General features: G+C 39.9%; 1 protein-coding gene across 2 annotated transcripts in view; it reads left to right on the top strand.

Annotated features, from left to right (window-relative positions):
- The window catches only part of LOC126091925 (glycerol-3-phosphate acyltransferase 3), a 225,082-nt gene that overhangs the window by 181,405 nt on the left and 19,254 nt on the right, over window positions 1-24,423 (top strand). For both annotated transcript variants that reach the window (XM_049907247.1, XM_049907246.1), the window contains 4 exons: window positions 13,512-13,784; window positions 13,983-14,120; window positions 15,592-15,726; window positions 20,426-20,659. In XM_049907247.1, coding sequence (XP_049763204.1) covers window positions 13,512-13,784; window positions 13,983-14,120; window positions 15,592-15,726; window positions 20,426-20,659 — 780 coding nt within the window. The remainder of the gene's footprint in view (window positions 1-13,511; window positions 13,785-13,982; window positions 14,121-15,591; window positions 15,727-20,425; window positions 20,660-24,423) is intronic.

Below are 24,423 nucleotides of genomic sequence, written 5' to 3'. Positions count from 1 at the left end.
CAGTCAAGTGCTGGAAAGTCTTGGGGAATGGCAGCCCATTATTTACGTAGTGCTGCACTGAGGAGAAGCATCGATGTCGGTCGCTGAGGCCTTTCACGAAGTCGGCGTTCCAAAACATCCCGTAGGTGTTCTTTAGGATACAGGTCAGGACTCTGTTCTTTAGGATACAGGTCAGGACTCTGTGCAGGCCAATCCATTGCAGGAATGTTATTGTCATGTAACCACTCCGCCACAGGCCGTGCATTATGAACAGGTGCTCGCTCGATCGTGTTGAAGGATGCAATCGCCATCCCCGAATTGCTCTTTAACGGTGGGAAGCAAGAAGGTGCTTAAAACATCAATGTAGCCCTGTGATGTGATAGTGCCACGCAAAACAACAAGGGTTGCAAGCCCCCTCCATGAAAAACACGACCACACCATAACACCACCGCCTCCAGATTTTACTGTTGGCACTACGCACGCTGGCAGATGACGTTCGCGGGGCATTCGCCATACCCACACCCTGCCATTGGATCGCCACATTGTGTGTCGTGATTCGTCACTCCCCACAACGTTTTTCCAATGTTCAGTCGTCCAATGTTTACACTCCTTACACCAAGCGAGGTGTCGTCCGGCATTTACCGGCTTGATGTGTGGTTTATGAGCAGCCGCTCGACCATGAAAGCAAAGTTTTCTCACCTCTCGCTTAACTGTCATAGCACTTACAGTGGATCCTGATGCAGTTTTTAATACCTGTGTGATGGTCTGGATAGATGTCTGCCTATTACACATTACGACCCTCTTCAACTGTCGCGGTCGCTGTCAGTCAACAGACAAGGTCGGCCTGTTCACTTTTGTGGCTGTGTGTGTCCCTTCACGTTTCCACTTCACTATCGGATCGGGAACGGTGGACCTAGGGATGTTTAGGAATGTGGAAATCTCACGCACAGACATATGACACAAATGACACCCAGTCACCTGACCACGTTCGAAGTCCGTGAGTTCTGCAGAGCGCCCCATTCTGCTTTCCCACGATGTCTAATGACTACTGACGTCGCTGATATGGAGCACCTGGCCTTAGGTGTCAGCACAATACATCTAATATGTAACACGTATGTTTTGTGGGTGTCCGGATACTTTTGATCTCACAGTGCAATTTCAAAGTACTGCACACCCAGCATTAACGTAAGACATTTCTTGGTAACAAATTTTGTGTAGGATTTAGTCCGCGAACTTATTCCGCTTCTAATGACCTCTGTGTCGATGCGACTTTCTTCCGCGGGCTCATACGTAATTTTCTGCCAAATGTTTGGTCCTCTGCTGCTGGAGCACTGTCATAAGCTGTGAAAATGAATTGTTCTTGCTTTCGCTACCGTTGGTAAGTACTCGTTTTTCGGAGTGATTGACGCCATAGAATTTAAAACCATATTCATACTATCTGAATAGAGGTCCTGCGACAAGACTGAAAATTTGGCAGCAAATTATACGCCATGGACTAAATTTAAAGAACTATGCCTCTACAAATGAAAACAAAAGACTGTCTCGTGGGATGATTACCTGTTATGATTAGTGCACGTCAGCATTTAACTTTTTTCAGGGAACTTCCTTTTTCAACAAAAAACAAGCGTCAACGCGCTTGTAATAACGTCTAAAGTGGCAAATTGTTCCAGGGTATGTTACTCGAATTGACGTATACTTCATTCCAAAAAAATTAAAGACTACATAAACTGCAGTACTTAATTTGTTGATGCTCCCAAGCGAATTCGTATACAGTAACGAAATGTGATGATCGCTTGGTACGACACACAGTTGGTTAATGTATGAAGCTTCCATGTGCTTCTCCATCACTTTCGCACTCCCATTTTATTCACCTACTTGTAGCTCGGTTCGTTAAATTGTGACACTTGGGCACTTTCTAACATTAATTACAGGAGCTCAGAGGATTTGCAGAGAAGTTACTTTTCACAACTAAAACATAGCGAAAGTTGGTTTTGGACGTATGATCCTCTTCATCTGGAAGGGACTGAAACTGTCGCGACCGGAAGACTGACTGATAGGCCAAACTGAGGATATAGCGTCAGGTTTAAAGCATATAGGAAACTACTGAGTACTAGCGCATGGATTTATTTTCGGAGTTCTGTAGCCCGGATATAAACCTTTGTCATAATTTCAGACCTTAATTCAGAAAAGAGATTTGCCTCTTGGGAATCTCAACACTAAAGTGTCCAGAAAATGACCATAGCGGATTACTAAATTCGTATATTGTGGGTTATTTATTTTTTGCCGCTTGCATTACCAGTTGGCTGTAGACTAGCCTAGCGTTCACTGCCTCGCTCGCATAGACTGTATGGTCTCCACAGATTTCTTTGTATTTCTTTAATCGAATTTTTATGTTATTCACACGTTCCAACACCTAATCTTTTCACGCTAATCAAGAACATAGAAGCAAGGTCTTTTCCGAATGTACCTTTGTCCAAAAAGCCATTCTCGTAGTTGGAGTCAAAGATTTTTGTTAATCACACCTTTTGCGTTCTTGTGCTATTATTCCCATAGGAACTTTCATCCTCTAACACATCTTTCTTCATCTAGTCGAGAAGTGACCTCCCAATTTTCATAGATCTAGCTTTAAAAATTGTTTTAATGTAACAAAATATTTTCTTACATTTCGCCACCTTAGGGGTTGAATGAACAAAAACAGTGAAACACGTATATTTTCGTTCCTAATCTAGAAGCCAAATACCAATTCTCGTATACCTTCTCAATCGACGCCTACAGTATGAGATAAACGTGCTGTCCATGTTTCAAGTTTCTATCCTTAGCGCTGTAGGCTGGGCGATGATGATTCATAAAGTCAGCAAATTGAAAACAAAATTTCATTCAGAAATAGCGCATTGAATTTTCTTCTAATTGTTGTTGCCGCCGTTTTTGCAAAATCGTAAGCCACAGCAGATGTACGAGCTCTTATTTAATATTGTCGGTTCTGATGCAATAACAATGTTCTTTGTAGCTGTTTACTGGACTTCATTGTAAATTGGAGTATCATAATTGGAGTTATGTCAACGGTCTTCGTGTAAAAACGTATAGTAGAATGCAGACATGAATCGCATGCTCTCAGACAGACTAATGAATTATTGGAAATCTATTTAAGCACAGAGAGCATGGTGAAATACGTTTTAACTAAGTTCAAGTAAAAGTAATCCAGTAATGAATTTCTAGCGCTTGTCTCCAGTGGAAAACACCCAGAGAGGAAAGACAGCTCTTCAGCAGTGTGTGGAAACCGTGGTAATTATTAAAATGATAGGAACCGTAAACAATTCCGTCGTTACGCAGTCATCTCTATATGCTGTCTTCCTATCGTGGCGAACATATGCCAGCAGCCGTTGTAAAGCACAGTTTTCGTTATAAATTCCTGAGTAGGAAGTCATAGCAGCTCTATTTTTTGGACTACTTCAATTCAGTGACTATGAAAAAACTAATTTAGCTTCAAAAGTAAATATAAAATTCGCGAATTATCACTTCAGTTAATCGTGATTTAAAAGATCTAAAAAATGGAGAATCATTGGTAGTTGAGTAGATAAGGAACCGTCTGTGATACACCTCTAATAGTAGTTCTGACGTAAATGTTTGCAGATCTTTGCGGGTTCACAATTACGAACACCGCAGTTTGCCAAGCGTCCACTACAGTTCAGGTTCCTGGTTATGGTTGCGCAATAGCACAGTCTTTCTCCGCACGGGGCTGTGTTCTTAGTTTTGATGATGCTGGCTTTGAGTAGGAGATTTCTACAGTTAGTAACACTTCAGTTACAGGACCAGCTGGAATTCCATTGATAGTACAGTAACAAGTTACGGAAAACTGAATTTGAAAATCAGATGTTCCCATACAGGTGCCAAACATGTCGGAAGCCCCTTTATAACTCTACAAGGGCGAGGTGACGCAACAAGACATTTGTACAAGTGTTCATCCTTGCTACTCAGGCAACCACTACCATCACCCTCGCCTTTAAATCGCATATTTTCTGTGAAAGCGTATGGACTACAAAAGCTGTGCGAAGATAGAACTAAAAAGAAAACAGTGTAACAGGCTTATGAACTGACTTTCTTAATAACCACAGCTGAGAAAACCTTCGCTGATTAGATTTTATCTACAGTTTTTTATATTTTTTACATTACTGGCCATTAAAATTGCTACACCAAGAAGAAATGCAGATGATAAACGGCTATTCATTGGACATATATATTATACTAGAACTGACATATGATTACATTTTCACGCAATTTGGGTGCATAGATCCTGAGAAATCAGCACCCAGAACAACCACCTCTGGCCGTAATAACGGCCTTGCTACACCTGGCCTTGATTCAAACAGAGCTTGGATGGCGTGTACAGGTACAGCGGCCCATGCAGCTTCAACAGGATACCACAGTTCATCAAGAGTAGTGACTGGGGTATTGTGACAAGCCAGTTGCTCGTTCACCATTGGCCAGACGTTTTCAGTTGGTGAGAGATCTGGATAATGTGCTGGCCAGGGCAGCAGTCGAACATTTCCTGTGTCCAGCAAGGCCCGTACAGGATCTGCAACATGCGGTCGTGCATTATCCTGCTGAAATGTAGGGTTTCGCAGGGATCGAATGAAGGATAGAGCCACGGGTCGTAACACATGTGAAATGTGACGTCCACTGTTCAAAGTGCCGTCAATGCGAACAAGAGGTGACAGAGATGTGTAACCAATAGCACCCCATACCATCACGCCGGGTGATACGCCAGTATGGCGATGACGAATACACGCTTCCAATGTGCGTTCACCGCGATGTCGCCAAACACGGATGCGACCATCATGATGCTGTATACAGAACCTGGATTCATCCGAAAAAATACGTTTTGCCATTCGTGCACCCAGGTTCGTCGTTGAGTACACTATCGCAGGCGCTCCTGTCTGATGCAGCGTCAAGGGTAACCGCAGCCATGGTCTCCGTGCTAATAGTCCATGCTGCTGCAAACGTCGTCGGACTGTTCGTGCAGATGGTTGTTGTCTTGCAAACGTCCCCATCTATCGACTCAGGGATCGATACGTGGCTGCACGGTCCGTTACAACCATGCAGATAAGACTCCTGTCATCTCGACTGCTAGTGATACGAGGCCGTTGGGATCCAGCACGGCGTTCCGTATTACCCTCCTGAACCCACCGGTTCCATATTCTGCTAACAGTCATTGGATCTCGACCAACGCGAACAGCAATGTCGCAATACGATAAACCGCAATCGCGATAGGCTACAATCCGACCTTTATCAAAGTCTGAAACGTGATGGTACGCATTTCTCCTCCTTACACGAGGCATCACAACAACGTTTCACCAGGCAACGCTGTTTGTATATGAGAAATCGGTTGGAAACATTCCTCATGTCAACACGTTGTAGGTGTCGCCACCGGCGCCAACCTTGTGTAAATGCTCTGAAAAGCTAATCATTTGCATATCACAGCACCTTCTTCCTGTCGGTTAAATTTCGCGTCTGTAGGAAGTCATCTTCGTGGTGTAGCAATTTTAATGGCCAGTAGTGTATGTAATAGGGAAAGCTCTATCCTGCCGGGGAAAATCCTTTGTTGGAGAGACAATCTCTTACATATTTGATGAAAGTTTTTTTCCCGCAGTTATATTTTAAGTTACAGAGTATTAAGAAAAGAAGAGGCAGAATCAGAAGTGTCAGATTCGCTTATAATACATAAGAGAAAAAAATACCTTGCAACATGGCAGAACCGGCATTACGGAGGAGACCGGAAAGAGAAGTGTTCAGTATTTGGAATACAGCTAAAGTTAGTGGGATAATATCAACTAGAGTGAATTATCAATAAAAATACTTAGGTCATTGATCGTGTCGTTCACTGGAATTCATTACATACTAGTCCTTTCAATGAAGTGATCGTAGTTGGTTAAAAATGTGCTCACTCTCTCATTACCCTCTTGCATGTAGATTTTCTGGTCGTTTCCGCGAGCAGCCTTTGAGCAGCAAAGGTTATTTACAGGATGCTACGTAACATTTATATTCAATCAGTGTGGTATCCCCATGGTAAAATTACTCGATGAAACTGGTCAAATGGAAAAAGGACAGCATGATGTTTTTTAGTTCTACGACGTTTTGAAACTGTTTTAACTAAAACTTTTCCAATAGGTATTGCCAGGGATGTTTTTTACGGGATAACTCCAATGTACACACACATTTCACGTGAACACGTATCAACGACTGCCTTAATCTCTCTTATCGTTGCAGGCAGATAACTTTCTTTCCAGCGTCAGCAGTGAAAGGTATAAGGTGCAAAAATGACTGGCAGAAGCTGCTCGCGAACAGAAAATGAATTCGCATTGACGGCGAGCCTTCGGTTCCAGAAACACAGGCACTAACAAACAGAAGTGATTTGTCGGTTGTATGAAAAGCCGTAACAGCTGCTGTACACTGAGCGTCTCTATAGGTACCGCAAGCTGAGAACTAATCAAACGGAAGCAGACTACTCCAAGAGAGAAACAATTTAGCCTCTCCTCATACTCAAGCGTAAACAGGAGTCGTCCCAGATGTGGAGCGGGTGCTTCTGGACACCATGAAGATCACGGTGTACAGCCAACTGCAAGTGGTTGCTCATGTCAATACTAAGGATGTTTGTCGCTTTGGACCGGAAGAGATTCTTCCTGTTTCTGGCGCCTATTGAAGTGGTAAAGACTGCCAGTCTTGCATGCGAGATGAAGGCAGAGCTCGCCACCTGTAGCATTGTTCCTTCTGAGGAAGTCTGGTGCAGAGCCGGGTACCGACATAGGCTACTGTGCTTTTGGGGTCTGCTGGATAGATCAGGAGTCCATTACACACAGGGGGTGGCTGCACGGGTACCTTTTTCGGTTGGAGGGTCTTGGGAAAAGTAGATAAAGGGTTTCAGTCTCAAAGAGTGAAGGGCAAACAAAGGGCGAGGGTAGATATTGCAACAACCGATATTGTAGTTGTAAATCGTTGTAGCTGTGTTGGGAAAGAACCGGAGCTCCAATCGCTAATGGAAAGCATTGAAGCTCGTATCGTTACAGCTGGCCGAAGCCGGAGGTAAGTTCAGCCGAAGCTTTTATTAAGGACCTAAGGAGTTCGAACAGGATAGATTAAATACGATTGGTATCAGAGTGTTTATTGCTGTTAATAGTAGTTTGTATTGTAGTGAAATTTGAGGGGAGAGTTCCTGTAATTTAGTATGGAAAGAAGTTATACTTTGCAACCGGAATAAATTAATAATTCGCTCCTTTTACCGGCCCGCTCCCACCCACCCCCCCCCCCCCCCCCCGGACACAATTTACTGTACAGTTCAAAGGACACTTGAGTGTCGTTTCGAACGGCTACCCCACTCACACAATGATAGTTGGTGTTGACTTAAATCTACCCTCAGTATGTTGGCGAAAATACATGTTTAAAATTGGTGGTATGCGTAAAACGACGTCCGAAATCATACTAAATGCTTTCTACGGAAATTGTTTTGAACAGTTGTTTCAGCGTTCAACTCGAAGTCTAAATGGTTGCGAACCCTTGCTTACTCTTCATGCAACAAATAATCATGAGCAAATAGGGAGCATCATGACAGATACTGGTTTTAGTGACTGCAAGGTCGTTGTAGCACGTCTGAATAACATAACATCCAAAGCGAGTCTGAATAAATCCAAATCCACCAAAAATAAACGCAAATTATATTTAATAAAGCCGATAAAAATTCGCTTGACGTCTCCTGAAGAGACAGTTTGCACTTCTTCCAAATTAGCTTTGTAGGCATAAACCAGGTGTGGCTTGAAATAGTATAAACAGCTCTTGAGATTTTGGTACTGATCCGTAATGGTACACAAAACAGATAGGAATACTGCTGCAAAAGCAACGAAAAAACTCAGAGATAGGCGATATTTTATTGAAACTCGAAATTTAGCCAGACTTCAGTGAGAAATCTGGTAGAAAATCCAGAGATATTCTGATCGTATGTAAAGCACACCGGAAGCAGGACACATTAAATACCTTCACTGCACGATAGCAATGGTAACATTACCGGCGCCAGTACAACTAAAGCGGGGTTATTAAACACGGGTAACCGAAATTTCTTGACCAAAGACCACGAAGTAAATTTTCCAAAAATCGAATCAAGAACTGCTGCCAGTATTAGTAACTTACAAGGAGATATCCTCAGGATAACAAAGCAGCGAAACTCACGTAATAAAGGTAAGCCCTCTGGTCCAAACTGTATACCAGTTAGATTTCTTTCACAGTATGCTGATATAATAGCTCCATACTTAGCAGTTATAAGCAGCTGCTTGCTCGACGAAAGATCCCTACCTATAGGCTGGAAAGTTGTACAGGCCACACCAATACTAAAGAAAGGAAATAGGAGTAATCCACTAAATTACAGGCCAGTAACACTGGCGTCGATTTTTGGTAATTTTGGAACAATATATTTGACATATAACACTGATTCAGAAAATGTCGTTCTTGTGAAACATAACTATCTCTTCCTTCACTCGAAGTAATGATTGCTATTGACAGCGTATGTCGAATTGATTCCACAGTTCTAGAATTCTATTTGACAGACTTGTAGTAAAGTTTTGTGTGTGAGGAATATCGTCCCAGTTGTGCGACTGGATTCGTAATTTACTGTCAGAAAGATCACAGTTCGTAGTAATTGACAGAGTTCTAGTAAGTTGGAAGAATATATGGCGTTGTCCAACGAAGTGTTACACGCCCTCTGCTGTACCTAATCTGCGGGGTGGTTATAATTAAACTGTGGCTACTTGAAAAGGCCCGCCACGAAAAACAAATTATCGTAGCACTTGTAAGGACATGCGAAAGAGAGAGCAAGAATAAACCATAGAAAGAAACACATTTTAACTTCAGCGTAGGAGGGTAACCTTGGTTAACTGTGTACCATGTTTACGTTTCGGATTCCAAGCGATGCTCAGTGTGACGACCATCTGCATCCACGACAGCCTGGAACCGCACTAGAGATCGCCGGACAACTATTCGCAGCCGTTTTCCGAATGGTGGTATATCGAATGTTTATTTAACTGTCGTGATACAGTACGTCCATTGTTCGAAGGTCACACGTTGCGTCCAGCATCTCAGCCATGGCCACAGTAACTTCAACAATTTATGGCAGAATTAGCCCTCGGCCTCTCCCAGGAGCAGTCCGCAAATCGCCAGTTAATTCCAACTTTTGAATTATGCTCTTCAAACCCCCTGCGGAAGGAGAACCTCACCGTATTCCTTTGACGCATCAGTACGTGCGAAGAGTAGCACTATTACTGTTGTTTTCATAATACAGCTTTACGAGTAAAGCTCTGCTCACCTTGTCCAGATCCATGTTGAAGTCTGCAACTGCAATGCACACTGATTTTTTGTTCAACCGTGCGTCGCCGAAACTGTACTGACGCTCACGGATGCTAGTATCCGTACGGGAGCCAGAGGGCAAGTCGTGACACTAAACACTAAGTTACTAACAACACAAATCTTGCACTCCTATAAAGTTGGGTACACACAAGGTAAATAGTTTTCTGTCTACACTGGCTCAAGCAGCGGAGGTTATAAATAAACCACCCTGTATATCAATGATTTAGGATACCATCTGACCAGCCCTTTTAGAATGCTTACAGATGATGCTATGATTTGCGTTCTATTAAAGTCATCAGAAGATCAAAAACAATTGCAAAATGATGTAGACAAGATATCTGTATGGTGCGAAAAGCGACAATTGGATCCAAATATCTACATCTACATGGATACTCAGCAAATCACATTTAAGTGCCTGGCAGAGGGTTCATCGAACCACCTTCACAATTCCCTATTATTCCAATCTCGTATAGCGCGCGGAAAGAATGAACGCCTGTATCTTTCCGTACGAGCTCTGATTTCCCTATTTTATCGTGGTGATCGTTCCTCCCTATGTAGGTCGGTGTCAACAAAATATTTTCGCATTCGGAGGAGAAAGTGGTGATTGGAATTACGTGAGAAGATTCCGTAGCAACGAAAAACTCCTTTCTTTTAATGATTTCCAGCCCAAATCCTGTATTTATGTGACACTCTCTCCCATATTTCGCGATAATGCAAAACGTGCTGCCTTTCTTTGAACTTTTCCGATGTAATCCTTCAGTCCTACCTGTTAAGGATCCCACATCGCGCAGCAGTATAGTAAGAGGACGGACAAGCGTAGTGTAGGCAGTTTCCTTAGTAGGTCTGTTACATATTTATTCTAAGTGTCCTGACAATAAAACTCAGCCTTTGGTTAGCCTTCCCCACAACATTTTCTGTGTGTTCTTTCCAGTGTAAGTTGTTCGTAATTGTAATACCTAGGTATTTACTTGAATTTACGGCTTTTAGATTAGACTTTATCGTGTAACCGAAGATTAACGAGTTCCTTTTAGCACTCATGTGGATGACCCCACACTTTTCGTTATTTAGGGTCAACTGCCACTTTTTGCACCATTCAGATATTTTTTCTAAATCGTTTTGCAGTTTGTTTTGATCTTCTGATGACTTTATTAATCGATAAACGACAGCGTCATCTGCAAACAACCTAAGACGGCTGCTCAGATTATCTCACAAATCGTTTATACAGATAAGGAACAGTAAAGGGCCTATAACACTACCTTGGGGAACGCCTGAAATCACTTCTGTTTTACTCGATGACTTTCCGTCGATTATCTCTCTGACAGGAAATCGCAAATCCAGTCACATAACTGAGACGATATTCCATAAGCACGCAATTTTATTACGAGCCGCTTGTGTGGTACAGTGTCAAAAGCCTTCCGGAAATCCAGGAATGAGGAATCGATCTGAAATCCCTTGTCAATAGCACTCAGCACTTCATGTGAATAAAGAGCTAGTTGTGTTTCACGGGAACGGTGTTTTCTAAACCCATGTTGACTGTGTGTCAATAGACCGTTTCCTTCGAGGTAATTCATAATGTTCGAACACAATATATGTTCTAAAATCCTGCTTAATATCGACGTTGTAATTAAGTGGATTACTCCTACTACCTTTCTTGAATATTGGTGTGACCTGTGCAGCTTTCCAGTCTTTGGGTACGGATATTTCGTCGAGAGAACGGTTGCATATGATTGTTAAGTATGTAGCTAATGCATCAGCATACTCCGAAAGGAACCTAATTGGTATACAGTCTTGACCAGAATAATTGCTTTTATTAAGTGATTTGAGATGCTTCACTACTCAGAGGATATTTACTTCGTCTTCTTTTGTGAAGGTATTTCGGAAGGCTGCTTTTAGTGAATCTGCTTTGGCAGCACTGTCTTCGATAGTATCTCCATTGCTGTCTCGCAGAGAAGGCATTGACTGTTTCTTGTCGCTAACATACTTCACATACGACCGGAATCTCTTTGGATTTTCTGCCAGGTTTCGAGACAAAGTTTCGTTGCGGAAACTGTTTAGGCGTCTCGCATTGAACTCCGCGCTAAGTTTCGAGCTAAAAGCGTGATATCCGCGTGAATACTGAAATGATTCCGTAAAATGTCGATTGCACGATAACTCGCACAAATTTAAATGCTATCAATTCAACTAAATACCTAGGCATTACAGTTACGAACAACTTAAATTGGAACGGTCACATAGATAATGTTGTAAGGAAAGCGAACCAAAACTGCGTTACATTGGCAAAACACCTAGAAGATGCGACAGGTTTACTACAGAGACTGCTTACACTACACTTGTCCGTCCTTAGCTAGAGCCCTGATGTGCGGTATTATTTCCTTACCAGGAAGGAATGACAGGGGACATCGAAAGAGTTCAAAGAAGGGTAGCCCGGTTCGTAGGGGAGAGGGTGTCACGGATATGATACGCGAGTTGAAGATACAAATTATTAAAACAACGGCGTTTTCCTTTGTGTGAAGATCTTTCCACGAAACTGCAATCACCAATGTTCTCCTCCGAATGCGAAATTTTTGTTGGTGCCCATCTACATAGAGAGAAGTGACTGTCATCATAGAATTAGAGAAATCAAAGCTCTCGGGAGAGATCTGAGTGTTCGTTTTTCCCGCACAAGAGTGGAACGATAGAGAAATGGTCTGCAGGTGGTTCTATGAACCCCCTGCCAGGTACTTAATTCTGAACTGCAGATCAGTGATGTAGATGTAAAACATTAAGAAAGCACTTCAACCCGACACAATAAGTTTCTAATCGCAAACCTTTTCTCGAAGACATTCGGTCCGACGAAATAACACTCTCGTATGGAAACAATGGTCGCAAACACGTAACTAAATTTATTAATTATGAGTTTCCCGTTCTTTTATTTATCTGTTTATTTGTGTGTGTGTGTGTGTGTGTGTGTGTGTGTGTGTGTGTGTGTGTGTGAGAGAGAGAGAGAGAGAGAGAGAGAGAGAGAGAGAGAGAGAGAGAGAGAGAGAGAAAATATGACTAGGTATGGAGTTTAACAGATCTGTTACATTCTTGAAACATAAGTGAATAAGTATATGGTAATGAAGGATATTTGCTTCGTTTAAAGATTCGGTCCTACTTGCCAAAACTACATAGCTTCCACATCCACTGAATCATCTGATTACTGTCCAGTGCGCCACAGTATTTAAGGCTTCATACACTTTTAATTTACCGATTAAATATTTCAGGAGAAAAATCAGCTTTTCAGCCCAAATATTAATTCTCGAGATAGTAATGAACTAAGACAGCTACCGTAATTAGACGTATGTGGATCCGATTGTGATTAACAGTTGTTTCTCGGCTACGTTGTCGCGTTTAGTATTGAAGTTCGACGCTTCAGTATCTTTAGCCGCACCGCTGGGCAGCTGTCTTGGGGCACGAACGGCCTTCAACTCGCTACGTGGCCATGACCAACGAGGCCACCTCGTGTCTTCTAGTAACGAAACTGTTCGCGCCTGAGACGTGATCACCTCGCCCGGTGCTTATGTCCAGCCCACAACCCCCCACCCCTCCCTCCCTCGCAATCCCGGATTAAACTGTTTGCTTGTAAAGGCTTTTTCGGCAGAGATTCCTTTAACGGATTTTCAACTTTTTTTTGAAGGAAAGTCATAGGCACATTGTTGTTACTGCGAATAAAACAGCTGAAACTGTAGTGTAAAGAGTCTTATAGAAATGAGTACATATAAAAGAGTACATATATCACATTTACAGCTTACGTTAAAAGATAATAAATTATGTTACTACACTTCTGTATTACTATAAATTTTTGTAACTGAAAGATTATCATATATTTCATAAATTCATGACTAACAGCAGGTTCGGAAGAGATCAAAGTATGTGTTAGTAGCTCCTTGGTGATGATTTATGACAGTGGTAATAACTCAAAAAGTATGTTCTGAGAGATCTAATATATGCAAATTTTTTCAGTATAGTAAGCTATTTCGTGTCATGAGCCCTTAGTCAGAAATGAAACTTCCTTTTACTGTCACTGTCAAAAAAATTGCCCCACTAGCCTTGTCACTGGATATTAAAGACTTTAATGAATTGACTGTTCCTTGTTTAGAAAATAAATTTGTTCTTTTCTTTCGCAGTATGGACGTCAACACATAGAAATAGCACAGAAAGACCGCCAGGTGAGCAGAGATAACTCAGATGATGAAGAAGAGGAGGAAGAAAAAGAACAAAAAGATGTTTTAGAGGTTAAAGAAAACTGCAATAATGTGTGCAATAAAACACCAGAAAAGAAAATGAATGGGGTGATAAGCAATAATTTGATCAGCAGAGAAGATCTCATCCTCGCGCCAGATCCTGTACAGAACTACAAAGGCAATAACAAACAGGAAGAGACATCCACTGCTCCTCCTGTGAGTAGAAACAAATCTTACTGACTGTTTTTCAAATCAGATTGCTGTGCAACATTAAAAAATAATTACTGTCCGTACTACAAGAGAATAAATAATTTTAAAAAATAAACTTTTTCTTTGTGCTACAGTTTTTTAGCATTACATAAGTGATGTAAGACCTTGTGAATTGGACTAACAGTGCAACAATTACAATTTCAGGATCTCATTCGAAGGAGATCATTTGAGACGCTGAAGAGGGAATTTCAGCTTTCAGATCTCCTTGACTATGTCAAGGCTGGAGTTGAAGCAATAATAGAAGATGAAGTTACACACAGATTTGAAGCAGAAGAACTCAAGGTGTGTTATTGAACTCTTAATGACTATACTTTTTTGTCAGATATTTTATCTTAGTAGCAATGATGATGTCCAAATGAGAATTGGTGATATTGGGAGGGAGGAGGGGGAGGGGTAATTGTAAAGAGTACTAGATAAGTATTATAATGCTACTGTAAGTATCTTTTGCCACATACCATAATGTGTTGTGTTGAGTGCAGATATAAGTTTAAAGCTGAAGACAACTGCCCAGCATTAGTAGTTTTCTACACACTGATGTTGGGATCTACATAAGCATGTATACTGTATTATGAACCAAAGCATTTCCTTAAACAGATATTTACTCCTAAGACATATGAATATCTAAACCACATTCAGAGACAAATTTTGTATGCTTATTAACAATACTTGTAGTGTGTCATTATTTCATTATATAAATAGTTTTGTTTGCTGTGGAATTAATGTATACAGACATTGAACTGTGGTTCAGAACTGCCAGCTCAATGAGGATGGTGCTATAGGACCTAAAATTTCATACTACATAAGTGACTGAAATTTTTATGTTCAAAGTTTATTTCTGTACTCAGATTGATGCAGGGTTATGATAGTCACAGATAGTTTTCAGTGAACTGAATCAAGCTGTTATTCTTATGAAGTGTTTTTGTGCTCTTTCTCAGTTACTTTGTGAGAGCTGGCAAACATCTAATTTTGAAGTGTGTGAAATCAGTTACCGTTGTTGATATTTAGACTTGCTCATGATTAGATAAGTTAATTAGTTGATTTCACTTGTGAAAAACCTAAATCATTCTTAAAATAATATGTGCTCATGTTGAGTAGAACAGTATATGTAGTGGTATAGAAGAAAGAGTGTGGATACAGGCAATGCATGGTGATGAGCACTGGATTACATTTGTAAAAAAAAAAAAAAAAAAAAAAAAAAAAAAAAAAAAAAAACAACATTTAAAGGGGGGGAGAGATGCTGGAGAATGGAGAAAAGGATGCCTGCTGTTGCGATGGAGTGTCTGACCAAGAGATGAGAATTAGTCAGTCATCAGGGGAACTATGTAATGAAAAATATCTTTCTTTCAGCTACAAAAGTGGAATGCAGTATCAGTATGCCAAAAAACTTATTAAATAGTAATTCAGTCAAAAAGTGGAGGAAAACCAGACAAATGGAACAGGAGAGGATAAAAATAGTAGCATTCCTATCATTGTAGTAATCTGATTGTAATCTGATTTTTAACATGTCATGTAATTAAATCATATCATTTATGTGCACCTTAACTGAAAGGTTACTTGTGCTATTGTGGAAGACAATTGCATGAAGAACATGAAGTTGAAATACTTCTTGTCATTGATTACAGTAAGTGCATAGATATTATACCAGAATAATGAAAAAAAGCACTGTTTGAACCCTGCACATCTTCATTTTGATTTCTACTATTATTATTTAATCAGCCTGTACTCTAATTGACATAAGATGCACTTGTTTCAGTCCTGGAATCTTTTGACACGTACAAATCAATACTATGAATTCATCAGCTGGAGACTTACTGTTATTTGGATGGCAGGATTCTTTGTCCGCTACTTCTTTCTGCTGCCTTTACGTGTAATGATTTGTTTCATAGGGGTAAGTCATTTGGAACAGTGAATAAAATAAATTATAAATAAAATAAATTTCCCTACTTTCACCCATGTAGTAAGAAGGCTAAATTTTCCTGTAATTTCAGTTCTGTTGTTTACTGACATTTGTGCATAAGAAGATTTAAATTAGAAAAGTACAGCATTTTAGTAAGCTGTTTGCTTCACTATTTTGGGAGATAGTTTCTTTTAATATGTGTGGTTTCATGATATTAATATGCAAAGAAAGATGTCCAGTTACACTGTACTGCTTTGTATAATTTTTAATTATCCATTCTAATATTCCATGCAGCATTTGATGTTCAAATTCACAAAACTGATCATTTGGATAAAAAAGTCCTAACAGTAGCCATGGAAGGGTTACACATTGCCATAATTTAATAGAATTTTTTTCTTTTGTGGTAGGGCTGTTAGATTCCCCCACAATTCTATTTCTTAAATTGTGTGGTTTCTGTCTGTTGGAGTATACTCAGCCTTTTGAATGTACTCACTATTGTTATGCAAAAGTTTGACTTAAATTAGTTTGTGCTCAATGAAGCTCGTATGCGGTGTGGACCAGGTTAGACCAGCTTTGTTAAATACAGTACACAAACATGAATTCCTGAATTACCAGTGATCTATTCCACTCGTGACACTATTTAATCTGTAGCAGTATATTTCCATTTTGTAATACCATTAATTTTAAGTATTCTAGAAGTATTTTACTTTGTTTGCAAGCTCAACAAGATTAATTCTGCTTCAGGTTGAATTATTTATTTTTACTAAATTGCTGAGCCCAGACTTGTTATCAGAGACTTCGTTGTGCAGTTTCAGTTGAGATGCTGTTTGATGTAGTCAGTCAAAAGCAAACATGAGCTGTAGTTAAGAGTGTGTAAGATGTTAACAAATGATTTGTTGAAGAATTCTGTCATAAGTAATTATACTTCAGAGCTGTTTCTAGCTGTTACCTGTTTTCTCTTTCTTTCTTTTTTTTGTTTTGTTTTTTCCTTTATATGGTGTGGAAGGTTCCATAAATTTCTAGATGGATCACAATTTGAATAACATATTACAGTAGAGTTGGACTCTCTAAATCATCACTTAATTATGGTAGATTTCAGTAAAATTGCTAGATATTGTCATTATCAGCAACTGGGGTAATTTATTGCTATCAGGAACTTAAGTCTTGTGCATACAAAATATTGCCAAAAATCATCCTGAACATTTGAAGAAACTGTAGACAAATGACTGGGAGAATATTGGGGAGAGGGGAGATCCTACACAGAACAGATTTTTAACCTAAAATCAGTAATTCATTGCAGAATTTTAACCAGCAATTATTTATTGATTTCAAGAAAGCATTTGATTCAGTAGACACAGAAATGACAGATAAAATCATTAGAGAATTTGGTTTTAAAACAAAATTACCGAATGTAATTTATGAAACTGTAAAACGTATACGGTATCCAAAGTTAAATTTATGGTAGAAGTATCTCAGGTATTTGAAAGAAAAGTCGTTTTTAGACATGGTGCAGTTTGTCACATTTACTGTTCAACATTGTTTTAGAAAAAAAGCCTGTGAGGATCTGGAATTTGGAGCTCAAAATCACAAAATTGATCTAATAAGCCTGGAACGGAAAACAAGTGGTGTTTAGGTAAATTGCTTGGCATTTAGATGTGTTACTGCAATACTTTAAGAAAATGTGACAGAAAAGTTACTGAAAGAAATCTTCTGCAAAAAATAGCGAATAGATCTAGTCCCAAAATTTAAGCTGAAAAAACAAAATTCAAGACAAATATAAAAAATGTGTCAAAATAAATATGTAAAATAGAGCAGTTTAGTAAATTTAAATATCTTAAAGAAACTATACAGCAGAATGGACTAGAAAAATTTACAATGGATGTAAGAGTTGATAAAATGAAAATAGTGCATGATTTGACAATACAAATTTATAAGAAATGCATGTCTAGAAAAACAAACTGTAACAAAGTGGTAAGACCAACATGTTTATCTGCATGTAAATGCTTAATGATGAAAAGTGAGCTGGAGCAATAGAGGCACTAGATACTCAGATTATTAGATAAAAATGGGGGTAATAAAAACTACAGCTGATTGCAAAATAAGTAATGAGGTCTATGAAAGTATAGATAAAAATCAGAAGTAATAATAAAGCAAAGATTAATCTCCTTTGGAGCCCTCCATGGACTCAATGAGAACAAGCTAATGAAACAAATATTCCTGCATTTCTGGAAAAAGAAATCAATCATAGCATGGATTACAGAAATGAGAAAAGAACTAAATAGAAAAACATCAAAGAATCAGAAATAACAGAAAGTAAGTTTTTTGATACTAAAATACTATGGTTTTCTAGGCAGAAAAAATAATAAATTGGTAACAATGTGGACAGAAGAAAGGAATAGGTAACATTGGTAGAAGATGGAGGACTGGAGAAAAAGAAAGAGGAGGAACTGAAATTGTGAGATCCTAGTTGGTCAACATAATAATAATAATTATTATAATAAACCTAGTGTCTTTATAACATGGAGAACCATTATGGAAAATTAATATTTATATTTAAATATCTCACAATTCTATAACATTTGCAATTATATTGCTATGTTAAAAACTGTAAATAATATTCTGTAAATGTATAACAATATTATTGCTTATTTATTGAAACTTGTGATGCTACATGTTAAGAAACCAAGTAAGAGTAACTTATATCAATGAAAGAAGGAACTGATTCCACAAATCAAAGTAGCATAAACATTGCTTTCTCCTTTGTTACTGGAAATAAGAATCAAACTATATTTAAAAAATAGTACAAGATTGCATACCCTGAGAACTTCAAGCAGTAGGAAGACTATCATAGTATTCTTGTGCTTCTGACCCACAAAAAAAATTTCAAAAATTGCAGATCTTGGTATTTCTTATAGTCTTGCTGGTAAAAGAAAACTGTCAAATCACTCTAGTCCATTGGATTCTACAGCTGTATGAGCCAATTTGAAAATGTGCTGAAACTCTAGTGCATTATATAAAGACCTGTACACAGAAGCTTAATGTACCAACAGCACACACAATCACAATAATATTAGACATCTGTTTGTCAGGGCTATAACCTAAATTATTATTTACTTTAAATACCTGGCTTTTTCCTCAATTCCAAATTGACTAAGCTCTTTCTCTCTCTGTACAACTTCTTTGTAACACAGATTTGCAGTATGAATGAGATTATTTTTGGTCATTTACTGTAGTAGGAAATATTTTATCGCTTCCATATTTTCATATACTAGTGACAACCCAAAAAATAGAGAAATTAACTTGGCTTTCTTCCTGGATCCTTTGTATATTCTGATCAATTTGCATTTTTCTGGTAGTAAGAATATGAGCTGTGAATGAGATGCTTGATGTGAAGTAAGTCGATTGGGATTTCAGTAGGTAGTAGAATCATAAGAAAATCAGTTCAGTGAGATGATGATCATTTAATTTTTGCTTTAATTTTCACTTCTCCTGTTTGCCTTAATGATTAACCTCCCAATGTTTAAAAAATGAAGTTGGTATATTAAATCAAAGCTATAACCATTGAATGAAAATAGATATGCTTATCTTCCATGACCTCTGAATTAAGTGCATAAAAATATTTTGCTAGAGTTGTCTTTCGAATAAAACATTGGTATTCATTAGAACAGCAGTTTTTGAGGAATATAAAATGTTAGTATTTTTATGATATTTATTGTTATTAGAAAGGACTCTGATTATTATTAACCTGCAATAACCTTTTTTTTTCTCTAGATATGTTGGATGCTGTCATCAACTGGGGTGCTAAGTTTTGTACCAAAGTGCTGGCTGAAAAACTGGCTTGTTAACCATGCATACCGTATAGCATTTCGTATCCTAGCATGTTCTTTAACTGTCATCTTAACATCTCATAACATTCAGTACCGACCTAGAACGGGGGGTGTCTGTGTTGCAAACCACACATCACCAATAGATGTTGGCATACTTTCCACAGAGACAACATATTCTTTGGTGAGTTATAAAAAATGTTCTGCAGAGATTTGTGGGCCATTTTTGGGTATCATCAGTTGTTTCTCAGTTGTTTCTCAGTTGCTTCCTCTCTTCTTTGGCCAGGCTGTTGCCTATCATGAGATGTCTTCTTCTGTCCATGCTCTTAATGTTTGTGTGTGTGTGTGTGTGTGTGTGTGTTAAGGCCTGCAGCAGGTTTTTGTCAGCTTCTGGTAGCAGACCCAAAAATCTCGTAGTAGCTGTAGCAACTCTTCATAACTTCCCCCCTCCCCCCCTGCCCCCCCCCCCCCCCCCAGCAGCCCCCCTTTTCCAATTATGACTTGGGGCCTGTACTGAGGTTTGGCTACAGTGTAACTCACTTTCTGTGAATTTAGTTTAATGACTCTCCTAAATTGCTGCTGAAGAGAGATTTGAAACTCCATTGTATCCCTTTCAGAAGTAGTCAGAGCATTTTTTGTCTTAGTTGTTTGTTTCCTCAACATTAGAACTTTTAATTATAAATTCACTATTCCAAGAAATATTTTTAACAAATGTATATAATTTACTTCGAGGATTTATAGAAATTTGTGTTACTTCTAAGAAAGTATTTAATTTTCCTTCTGTGACACTGTTGTGTGGTAGACATGTGGTGTGGGAGATGTGTTGTGTGTTGAGTTGTAGCAGGATATTGCTTCCTTTATTTCAGGTTATGTGGTTGACAGCTTGTACAGCTGTTGTGGGCTATGTTCCTGAGGGTCCATTCAAGCGTTGGCTCAACCATCGTGTTTCCATAATGTGCTTTGGTGTTTTGTCCAGTGCTCTGTCATCTGTGATTACCTACCACAATCCAGAAAACAGACCTAAGAGTGGAATATGTGTAGCAAATCACACGTCTCCAATTGATGTCCTCGTCCTAGCCTGTGATAACTGCTATGCCTTGGTATGTCGTTGTGGAAATATTACCTTTACTGGTTTCTTACAAGTTTAAATTGCCTTTTGCTTTATTTAGTCATATACTTCATAAATAAAAAGTAGTTGAAAATATTTTAAGGAACTAATTTTTAAACAAATGGGCTGAGAAGGCACAGTCGATGCATCGGCAGTGGCTCCTCAACCCGAAGTTTTATCAGAAGTAAGCACCAGCCATGAAAACCTTCAGTGCCTTACTAAGGGAAACCTACATTAGTAAATGTTACTACGAATTAAGTTACATTATAAACTGCAGAACAGGAAAAAAAAATCTGGTTATAAAAGTGTAGTGTGTTAGTATAACAACTGATGCTGTGCTTCATGAAGTTCTCTTGCTATAACAAAATAGTTTGTGTACTGTGTGACTCACACATTCATTCTGCTGAAGGATGAGTTCTATGTTATATGCATTATGTGCAAATTACTACCTTGGCAGTAACTGTAGACTGACAGACAAGAAGCTCTTAATCAGATTAGTGTTGGAATTAATATTGCCGTACTGTCACCAATATCTGTGCAAGGCAAAGCAGGGAAGCCTGGAGTGGTGGGGGGAAAGGGAAGGTATTTGACAGACTACCCTTGTTGGTTGGATAAATAATACATTACGATGTTGTGCACATTATAGCCCATTTATAAATGGTTTCGCGCGTGCGACACAAGTAAAAAAAAATGTAAATAATTCAGGAGTAAAGACAGCTGACCAAATACACTCCTGGAAATTGAAGTAAGAACACCGTGAATTCATTGTCCCAGGAAGGGGAAACTTTATTGACACATTCCTGGGGTCAGATACATCACATGATCACACTGACAGAACCACAGGCACATAGACACAGGCAACAGAACATGCACAATGTCGGCACTAGTACAGTGTATATCCACCTTTCGCAGCAATGCAGGCTGCTATTCTCCCATGGAGACGATCGTAGAGATGCTGGATGTAGTCCTGTGGAACGGCTTGCCATGCCATTTCCACCTGGCGCCTCAGTTGGACCAGCGTTCGTGCTGGACGTACAGACCGCGTGAGACGACGCTTCATCCAGTCCCAAACATGCTCAATGGGGGACAGATCCAGAGATCTTGCTGGCCAGGGTAGTTGACTTACACCTTCTAGAGCACGTTGGGTGGCACGGGATACATGCGGACGTGCATTGTCCTGTTGGAACAGCAAGTTCCCTTGCCGGTCTAAGAATGGTAGAACGATGGGTTCAATGACGGTTTGGATGTACCGTGCACTATTCAGTGTCCCCTCGACGATCACCAGTGGTGTAGGAGATTGCTCCCCACACCATGTTGCCGGGTGTTGGCCCTGTGTGCCTCGGTCGTATGCAGTCCTGATTGTGGCACTCACCTGCACGGCGCCAAACACGCATACGACCATCATTGGCACCAAGGCAGAAGCGACTCTCATCGCTGAAGACGACACGTCTCCATTCGTCCCTCCATTCACGCCTGTCGCGACACCACTGTAGGCGGGCTGCACGATGTTGGGGCGTGAGCGGAAGACGGCCTAACGGTGTGCGGGACCGTAGCCCAGCTTCATGGAGACGGTTGCGAATGGTCCTCGCCGATACCCCAGGAGCAACAGTGTCCCTAATTTGCTGGGAAGTGGCGGTGCGGTCCCCTACGGCACTGCGTAGGATCCTACGGTCTTGGCGTGCATCCGTGCGCCGCTGCGGTCCGGTCCCAGGTCGACGGGCACGTGCACTTTCCACCGACCACTGGTGACAACATCGATGTACTGTGGAGACCTCACGCCCCACGTGTTGAGCAATTCGGCGGTACGTCCACCCGGCCTCCCGCATGCCCACTATACGCCCTCGCTCAAAGTCCGTCAACAGCACATACGATTCACGTCCACGCTGTCGCGGCATGCTACCAGTGTTAAAGACTGCGATGGAGCTCCGTATGCCACGGCAAACTGGCTGACACTGACGGCGGTGGTGCACAAATGCTGCGCAGCTAGCGCCATTCGACGGCCAACACCGCGGTTCCTGGTGTGTCCGCTGTGCCGTGCGTGTGATCATTGCTTGTACAGCCCTCTCGCAGTGTCCGGAGCAAGTATGGTGGGTCTGACACACCGGTGTCAATGTGTTCTTTTTTCCATTTCCAGGAGTGTAGTAGAACCATTGAGTTGTCAGCGTGCATGTGCACCACTGTTCTGAATACAGTTGATATTTGTGGCCACTTTCCTCGGTTGCTAACAACTACTTCAATTATGTTTTATTATAAAACATAACTGATGTCCTTGTTCTGAAGCTCAGTGAACTGTATAAACGGAACATGACTGTGCAGGAATTATTTCTCCTAGAAAAATCAAAACTAATCAACTGCCACAAAAATATTAGACATGCCTGCTGCTTGGGCAATTAATTGTGCCAGCTGAACACAAGATACTGGGTTTTACAGCTCAGCAGGTGGACTGGGGTGAGAGCTTGTCTGTTGAGGTGGCTGGAGGGAGAAAGTGGTGGAAGCAGAGGTTGAGGAGGCAGTAGGTGTGTGGAATTAGGAACGTGACATGAGGATACCAGAGTTGGAAAGTTTTTGCTGCTCACAAAGTGTGCACTCTGCCTCCTTAAAGGAGTCATCCGAAAGCTAGCAGAGTTTCAATATCTGCCTGTACAACTCAATTTTTCTATTATTCAGTGAGTAGTATCCTTTACTCTTAAAATTATTTATGTTCTGCCACAAGTTTCTTACCACAAGTAAAAAATTAATGTGCTCTTTCTTAACTTCTCCTCCTAGTGATAGCTTCATAAAATGCCATGTAATGAACAGTAAGAGTCAGTAGTCTCTTAATGAGATCACACCTTCGCATATAGACACTTATTGCATTCCTTAAAAGGATATAACTTGCAACCAGATTGACATATCTTTTTAGTCAGAGATTTCCACTACATTTTGAGTAAGCCTGTCATTGTCTGTATAACAGAAAAATGTAGCTATTTTATTCAGTCATTTGTTGCTAAAGTTAGTTTCTTTGTTGTGAATACTTTGCATAACAGAAGTATTTCGTTGTAACTGCTAAAGCACGAGTGGGAAAACTACTCATTGCAGGAAGTGTGTGTTTCTGACATACAAAGGAACAATGTAGGGAGTAAATGAAACAGCTCACCATATACTTGAGGCATCGATTGTTTGATAGGCACATATGCAAGATTTAAACATAAACAATATTTCAGAACATTAGTTACGTATCTAATGTGTGTGTGCATGTTGATCACTTGATGCCTCAGCTGTGTGGTGAGTGGTTACCTTTATTCATTGTGTTATTTGAATTCCATCCAGCATTTTCCAGTATCAAATTGCCAGAAAAAGTATGTACTAACTTTGCAACCATCCAAAGACAGACACAGAGTGAGTACTGACAAACCTATTATTCGGGAATAGATTGTGAATCACATTCTTTGAAAGCAGCAGTTTTGTCATACTGGTACACAGGGAAAGTGGAGCTATAAAATCCCATGATGTTTTACCAAGGTGTATTCTGTCATTTGTTAATTTTTTCCAAATTTGTTTCTTTCTTCTGAGTTACTCAAAATATAGTAGCATCCTTCCAGTTTTGTCAGTCTGCTAGTAAATGACAGTGTGAAACTTTGTATAAACAGTGGAAAAGCATATCAGCAGTAATTTTCTAATTCACTGAACCAAGCTACCACAGTTCACAAGAATTTGAGCCTTGATGGGGAATAGAATATGGAAATTAAAATTTTATTTTTAGCAGTATTTAGCTTT

This window comes from Schistocerca cancellata, chromosome 7, assembly GCF_023864275.1.
Source record: "Schistocerca cancellata isolate TAMUIC-IGC-003103 chromosome 7, iqSchCanc2.1, whole genome shotgun sequence".
Taxonomy (NCBI): domain Eukaryota; kingdom Metazoa; phylum Arthropoda; class Insecta; order Orthoptera; family Acrididae; genus Schistocerca; species Schistocerca cancellata.
This window is presented reverse-complemented; position numbering and strand designations above follow the sequence as displayed.